At 34.8% G+C, this 7,969-nt stretch overlaps 1 protein-coding gene and 1 long non-coding RNA gene across 15 annotated transcripts; one reads left to right on the forward strand and one right to left on the reverse strand.

Annotated features, from left to right (window-relative positions):
- Positions 1-4,301, forward strand: LOC113333771. 3 transcript variants are annotated; one of them, XM_026580177.1, is made up of 4 exons: positions 1-466; positions 641-760; positions 1,947-3,775; positions 3,978-4,301. In XM_026580177.1, the coding sequence occupies exons 3-4, from the start codon at positions 2,009-2,011 to the stop codon at positions 4,152-4,154; spliced, it is 1,944 nt and encodes a 647-aa protein (XP_026435962.1). In that variant the 5' UTR covers positions 1-466; positions 641-760; positions 1,947-2,008; the 3' UTR covers positions 4,155-4,301. The 3 variants fall into 3 exon arrangements, with proteins under 3 accessions (XP_026435962.1, XP_026435961.1, XP_026435963.1); XM_026580176.1 differs by having other exon boundaries at positions 652-760; XM_026580178.1 differs by lacking the exons at positions 1-466; positions 641-760 and adding an exon at positions 1,346-1,408.
- A 344-nt stretch (positions 4,302-4,645) lies between these two features.
- Positions 4,646-7,734, reverse strand: LOC113333810. 12 transcript variants are annotated; one of them, XR_003352380.1, is made up of 5 exons: positions 7,521-7,734; positions 7,289-7,399; positions 7,147-7,192; positions 6,068-6,949; positions 4,646-5,519 (listed from the first exon to the last, which is right to left on the reverse strand). It is a non-coding gene; the product is annotated as an uncharacterized LOC113333810 (long non-coding RNA). The 12 variants fall into 12 exon arrangements; XR_003352382.1 differs by lacking the exon at positions 7,147-7,192 and having other exon boundaries at positions 6,068-7,146; XR_003352379.1 differs by having other exon boundaries at positions 6,068-7,192.
- Between the last annotated feature and the right edge of the window lie 235 nt (positions 7,735-7,969).

Consider the following 7,969-nt stretch of genomic DNA (forward strand, 5'->3'; position numbering starts at 1 on the left):
CGCCCCCTATTTCTGGTTAATTCATCATGATCTCTTAAAATTCTTACTAATCAAAAAATAATCTCTTAATAAACTCTTCCTAAACAATTTTTTTTAAAGTCGCCCCTTTATATGGAATTTCTGGCTCCCTCCCTGCTATCGTGTACACCAGCTCACACTATCACTCACCATTTCATCATCAATCTTCTTCTTCTTCTCCACTCTCTTATCTTCTAGAGGGTTTTTTGTTTTGATCTCTAATTCAGAAACCCATATTTCGGGAATTGGGATGTTATATGAAGAAATTTGAATGAGACATTAGAAAGGAAAAAAAAAATGAGACTCCTAAACGTGGCTTACGGTTTCATTTCATAATTGTTACGATATCTTTCACTTAGCTTTTTGGTTAGTGAAAATGGGATTAGATTTGACTCGTGTAGATGTGGGTTTTGGTTCTATTGATCTAATGCTTCGTTGAGAAAAAAAGGTTGGTTTTTAATTTTTTTATTTTTTGTAGTAGTATTTACTTACTGTTTTGTGGATTGGACGGAGTTGATATTGCACAGTGTTTTGATTTTAGATTTTTGTTTTTGTTTTTGGGTATGTATTAAATGAATAGTGGTTTGATTTTGTAATTTTTTATTCATTGAATTGTCTTTAGTTGTTTTGCAGCTTTGAAAATTTTGCTACTAGCGATTCTGCTTTGGAAGTAAGATCATCTTAAATTTTGGGTGCCTAAGATTCCTTTTTCTGGTGAATTTGCTTCTTCTCCCTGAATTAGGTTCGTTTCTTCTCAATCTTTTTGTGTGTTTCATCTATTTCTCTAATTCCAATCAAATTTTGGATCTGTATATTGGTTTTCTATTTGTATTAACTCTTGTATTAATTAGTCGATTAGAATTAGAGTAGTTAATGCATTTCTGATACAAAACTGGATGTCTAGTTACTAAACGGGAGACAACGAATTTGATAGTGTTTCTCATATATCCATCTCGGTGGCATAACTTGAGTTTTCGAAACCTGTTTATCTGGAACCTGGATAGTCATTTTGGGCACAAGGTGTGTTTTGAAGAGTAATGCTCCTAGGCAAGAGAGTGGAACCATGGCTGCCCAAACAGTCTCTAAAAGGGCCCTGTAAAATTCAAATCTTACTTTTTATTAGTTTAGTAGGCAAAGCCAACTTTTCCTTGATCACTTTTTGTTCAATAATAATTCTACCTAACTCTGGTAATGGTTTGAAATTTGAGTCCATTTCTTATGAATTTCTTATTTACGTTTTCCATCTTTCTTCCTTGATCTTGAATTGAGATACGCTGAGACTGGAGTGCCACTAAATGGTCCTTCAAATTGTTGGGTAGTTTAACTTCAATTATGAATGGATGGTAACAATGCTTTCCTCTTAAAATTCAGGCAGTATGGAACTCCCTAGGTCCGTATGTGGTCCATGCTGTACATACCATCAGGGCCTTTTTTTGTTTCTTGAACATCCTCTTTGTCTCGTTGCTTCTTATTGTTTTGCTGTTGTATTTGTTGCCATGAAATTTTTCAAATGAGTAAGTTATATACATATGTAAGTTGGTTGTTATTGCAGTAGAATATCATAAAACTGTTTTCTTTGAAGAACAAGAAAAAGTAAGCGAGGTTTAGAAAATGATAGTCTTGTTCTAATGATTTTTTTTTTGTGCTGTATTTAGTTATAATAATGTGGTATAGGATTGCACCATTTGAATTGGTTTGAGTATCAAATTTAGAGCCCCTGGAAAATATTTGCAGTCAGTTTTTCCGCTATAGCGTTTTTCTGTTATTATTATTGTCATTTTTTCATGCTTAAATGTTATCACATGAATCATCGTGATATTACGGTCACAGTTACAAATTCCTCATTGTATCTCCTTATACTCTAATTTTCTTTGATTTGAACCACAAGTAGTTTCTGGTGTTCACTAAGCTTTCATGTTATATTTCAGACTGCGAAAGGTTAGGTACATAAAGGCCCGCACTAGTCTACTTAAATTATTGGACGATATAAATGGGAGAATTATCTGTTGATAAACAAAGTGACTATCAAAGAGAGGATTCACAGTTCTGTAGATTGAATATGGACACCGAAACCTATGAGGAGAATGGTTTGAAAATTAATGAAATGAAACTTGAAAGGTTCGTTGTTGAGCCAGAACAAGCATCAACATCTGTTGTCAGTCAATTACATATGGTGGAAAGAGGTATCGAGGAATCGTTAATTCTAAGAAGACATAGGGTGGATCTTAGAACACCTAAACATACACGTTTCATAAGTTTCAATAAGAAAGAATTGCAGCGTTGTTTGGATTTTGTAGAATTTAGTGCATCTGACTCTCTATTACTCTATGGTCTGGAAACTCCATACAATATCTCTTCGAACCCAAAGTCTTCAAAGATGAAACTTTTGTTTGATCAATCAGAACCAAGGAAAAACAGGAGAAACAATAGTTTAGGTAGTTTTATCGTCCCATGCCCGATTGTAGCAGTGGACGGTATTGTAGTTTCAGACACTGCTGGACAATGGATAGTGGGGGCAATAGATGGAAGGATTAATCTGAATAACATGTTGATGAGTGGATTAATTCGCCATTTTGGTTCGCCAGACAATGATATGAAGTTAGGAGGATTAGGATCTAATGATGTTAAAGAAACAAACTGTTATAGCTCTCCTTCGAATAGTCCGAGTTTTAGTACCCCACAAAGTCTCGAAATAGAAGAATCACCTGTAGGAAATCGAAGACATGGGTCTAAGCCGTTAGGTCGAAGGCTTATTTCGTCTTTATCAAATATGAAATCTGCAAGTTCAAATCAGATATCTTTGCCTGCTTCTACCACTGTTTTTCAGGGAATGCTTCACTGCACATGGAAGAGTGGGATTCCACATTTTGTGTTCTCATTTGATGATCATAATGAAATCTTTATAGCTGATCTCTTGAAGGTTGAGTCCTCCGATTATAAGGACCTTGATTACATGTACATGTTTCATACAAGAAAAAGGGTTTCAAAGATGCATGGGAGTTACCAAAATGTGCCCGATCTTATCGGTAAGATGAAGGTTTTAAAATCATCGTTTTTGTGCTCAAATAATTCGAAATTTACGGAGACAGAGTTCGTATTATTTGGTACTAAAGAAGATCATCTTGTGGATGTGCAAAGTTCAGACTCTACCATGAGGAAGCACAAGGGGTCACCTAAAAATGTAGTGGAAATGTTTAGAGCGAACCATTTGTTTAAGCACAAAGCTACTCCTAAATTTGGTGCTACAGGCTCTACACTTAAAGATTGTTTTTCAGATCCATGTGAAAATATGTGCAACAAGCTTGATGCTTTGGATAGAAGGAACCTTTTAGAATGTCCTAAGGAGTTTGAGCTAGCTGCCATAGTTGTGAAAGATCATCTCCATGAGAATTGCCTAGATGTAACAATAGGAGGTTGGGGCTTGAAATTCTTGGAGAAAGCTAGAGTTAAACCGGCTGATGCCTACTTAGGAGCCTCCATTTCTTCTGGTTATGGCCGTGAAAATTTGCAAACTCAAAGTGACTGCTCTACTAGCATGAATGTTTTAGTCCCAGCTGGGATGCACAGTGGTCCAAGAAGTAAACATGGAGGTCCATCAAGTCTTACCGAGAGATGGCGGTCTGACGGTAAATGTGATTGCGGAGGTTGGGATGTTGGTTGCCCTCTCACGGTTCTCTGTAGCAGATCAGATGGACATGAAGAATTCACCAACCTTGATACGCTAGACGAGTGCAAGTCGTGTGATTTATTCAAAGAGGTGTGCCCGTGTTACAACCATGTAACTAGTTGTTTTTCATCACATTACACTTTTTATTTTGCATCAGCATACAAATTAGTCGTCGGGCTAATCTACTTTGTGGTGTATTGACACCATTTTCTGGTGCTTTGGTCAGTAATGAAGAGTAAACGCTAAATAATAACAAAAAAAAAAAAAAACTGATACAATTTCTCATTTGCAGGGTTCGGACAAAGATTTCCCCATGTTGAGGATGGCGAAGATTCAAGACGGGTTGTGTGTTATTCATTTCCAATCGACACTGTCATCATTACAGGCTTTCTCCATAGGAGTTGCAAATATTCATTCCCGGTATAAATTCACTCTTTGCTCTAAAAATGTAAAGAAGTTGAGTCAGTAAAGGTCAGGGATAAAAATTATTGCGTGATCCGAGAAAATGTCAATGCTCTTGTTGTAAAATATGAAGTGATTATTTATATAGTTTGTATTACTGTAAAACAAAATATAAATGAATGATTCTTTTTAAAAAAAATAATTTATTTAATTTATTTTACCATACATTTTTCTTTCATGATATTATGTTTTCTCTTTTACATTTTGTTATCCTAGAACCTAGTGTAAGCCAGTAGAATGCGGCTTCAAAAACCTTGAGGTGAACTTTGGTAAAACAATGCTCGGAGTGAACTTGGTAATAAAACATACTAGATAGTAACCCGTGCTCTGCACCGAGTGATGTATTTTTGTTTGCCTGTGCATTTTTTATTTGTTGTTTTGGTAAAATGATGGTAAGATATGCTTATCTGCACAACACATTGATTTCTTTTGATCAAAGTCAAACTTTAAGTTCAAAACTCAACGTAATGAATAACTATAGGAAGTGTTAATATCCAATTTCATTTTTGGAATTGGAAAGCTTTATATAATTATTAGCATTAAAGTTCGCACACAGAGTTTCCAGGCATACAAGTGTTCACCTATGACAACCTCATAAGAAGGAAAACGATCAGCCTTTGAAAGTTCTTCTAACAACGCAAGTAGCAAAGTAAGGTTTTAGATATATCACAAAGATTGTTGTCAAAGTTCACTTCCAGCATTTTTAGTTTCTTCCTATAATGTTTCATTACATGTTTGTCTTCAATATCCATTTTCTTGTAACTTATTGTCTTGCCAAAGATAGAGCTCCTATCAGCCACATTATTATCCCTCCATCACGAGTGGTTCTTGCATCGCAGATGAATCCTGTTTCACCTGTAACGCAGATTTCCTCATCAATAAAAGTAAAACCCAAGCTTGATCTCTTACTCATTTTGCCGTGAGTCAAATAGCACCGCACTTCCGGCATTTTCAGTTTCTCCATACACTGTTTATAAGTAAGTTTCTTAGAGGTTCTCACCAAAAGAAAGAAAATATTAATGGAAGTTTTCTTTACTTGTTCTGACTAATTTCAGTTTTTCTAAACTGGCAACAGCGTTTTTCCGGTGTGCATCACATGAGCTACTTTTCTTACCTTATTCATGAAGTTTGAAGTCAACTTGACAGTGTCTTTGATGAAACTCCACCATCGGTAGGTAAGAGAAATGGAGGTAGCATCTAAAGGGCATGTGCATCGGTAAATTCTTTGTAAGGAGGGGAAACATTGCCAGAGCAATTCCTACAGCTATAACGAACAACTTTCCTCGTGATGGATGACGACTGAGACCACTCCAAATAGTTCATATAAGATGTTGTGCCATACTCATCAAAAGACATACTTTTATATTCAACCCTAAAACATTATAGATGAGTGATCATTCCACCATATTGTATGAAAAGAACATTTAAAACGAAAAATTACATTCTGAAAATGGAGGCCAAAAAGGCAGAAACGTATTGTATATTCATGTGGTTTACTGTTTCAGTTATGGTTCTCAAGGCAGAACTTGATCTGTGAATGTGACCTATAGAACACTGCGACTTAAAAATTCCAGTTTAAACTCAAGACTTACTTGTGTGACAAAACTCAAGACTTAAAAATTCCAGTTTGAATATATGTTTAATTCAGGTTCAACTCAAGTAGTGAGGGTTGCTTAGCTTACAAATTTTCAAAAAATTGTTGATGGTTGAATTCAGTTTCTTTAGCACATAGGTAGCACATAGAACACCAAAATAGATATAATTGAGGTTTCTTGGTTAAGGGCTTAAAAAGAATAAATGTTAATCTCTGTAAAAAGAACTCACGATGATAAATTCTTAAGCATAATTATCCAAAAGCAAACCAAAACAAACACCCCATGCTCTGCCATTGCGCATCCAAAAAAAAAAAAAAACACCAACCTATTATGATAGAAAAAATGCTTGCCAGGTTACTGAGCGATTTCACTGTGAGAAGCCCCAGCTGATCGAGTAATAACCCTAGGATTTGCAATGGCTTTCATTATAGACCATCAGCATTTAGCACTGGACAGTCACTATGCAGCAACGATCAGGTGAATTCTTCCGAGACAGAAATTAAAAGTTGTACATGAATTTTTTTCGTAAATTCAAAGAAATTACATAAACTATCAAATGAAAAGATTTTCAGTGAGCAATGAGAGAGAGAGAAATAAGGAATATGTTTAGTTACTCACAAGATTGACTTACAAACGACTCCCATAGTGTTCAGGATGATGACTGAACATATAATGAACTACAACCATACCTACAACAGTACAACTGGTAAACCCAGTATTCTAACCGTAGAAATTTGCACACTATGAAAAGATTATAACTCAGATTTTTAGAATGTACAAAGAAAAATTGAAATCAAAACTGTGAGATGTTTTATATTTCTATTAGTATCGAATACGACTCTATTCATTTAAGGTGATACATCAAGTCAGGAACTAATTACTTTATATTTAGGGAAAGATTGATTCTAAACGATACTAAGAGCATCAGAAAGAAACTTAAGGCAGGAATGTAAACAAAATGTTAAAATCAACCTCTGCAACTGAAAAATCACAACAATAAAACAAAAAACTTAACAGGAAAACAAAAAGAGAAAAATATTTACCTGAATCTTATCCTCAACGTTCTCCATGGTATCTTCAACCAATGGAGTGAAAATTAAAGATGAATTTCTGCTTGTCTTTTCCACAAACAACTAAATTGCATTGGGTTTACTCTCTCAAAATAACCAAAATTCAGCACAATTCTATCTGCACAATGCCACGACTGCTGTAACATGAATCCAAACATATTATATGTGATTATCTTTCTTTCTTTGGAGAATGAAAACTTAACTTTATAAGAGCATGGATGCACGGGTAATTGAAGGACACAATTTCAACTCTTGGAAGTTCTAAAGTATGGGTAACTTTAAATTTTGGATGAAAAGTATTTTCCTTTAAATGACGATGATTAAACGCATGTACCTGCAGTATATCAAATATTTTAGGAAGAACGATGCATCCATGTGTACTGCACATAACTGAGAATTTTGAGAAAACCCACAAAATTAATAGTCCCAATGAATTGAAAACCTTAATTGAGAACTAAATTGGATGAAACCAAAACCTCATTGATATGAAAGACTGAAGATTCTGAAGACCGTGGCTTTATCAGGATGTGTGACATATTGTTGATAGTAGTCTTCAAACTCCTTCCTTCCCTTTACTCAAATAAAAACTGAAAACGAAAAAAACCCAAGCTTTTAATCAGATGACCTAAAGTTCAATAAAGGAAGTTTAAATCATTAAATCAAAGATTATTTAATAAGTTTGCTTCATAGGTAAAGATAGAGAATCACCTCTTGGGAACTTTGGATATATCGATTGGGAAATCTTTAATGAGATTGAAATCCCTAAACCATCTTCATGCGCACTGAAGAAAAAAATCCTGGGAAGAAAACTAACAAAGAGATCTGAGAAGTGGTGAATGAAGAATATTTTTCGCCAAAAAAAAGAAGCAGTGGGAGAATATGGTTTGTGGGGAGCAGTTAGCCGATGAAAAAAAATGCGAAGTGGAGTAATGGGGTGGTTTTGGTTCATAGATTAAGGTGTAAACATATTTCTTTTCTTTCCTTAATTGACGCTGGCTCAGCCATCGATCCACATCAGCAAAATGTGGGGTAAGAATGAATGGGAATCAAATTTTGAGTTTCAATTATCATCTTGTTTGGTTTGATTGATCGACTATATTTAAGAAATTAATAAATATTTAAGTGTCGCTTATGAAAGATTATATCATACTTTAAAA

Source organism: Papaver somniferum, unplaced genomic scaffold (assembly GCF_003573695.1).
Source record: "Papaver somniferum cultivar HN1 unplaced genomic scaffold, ASM357369v1 unplaced-scaffold_133, whole genome shotgun sequence".
Classification (NCBI taxonomy): Eukaryota; Viridiplantae; Streptophyta; class Magnoliopsida; order Ranunculales; family Papaveraceae; genus Papaver; species Papaver somniferum.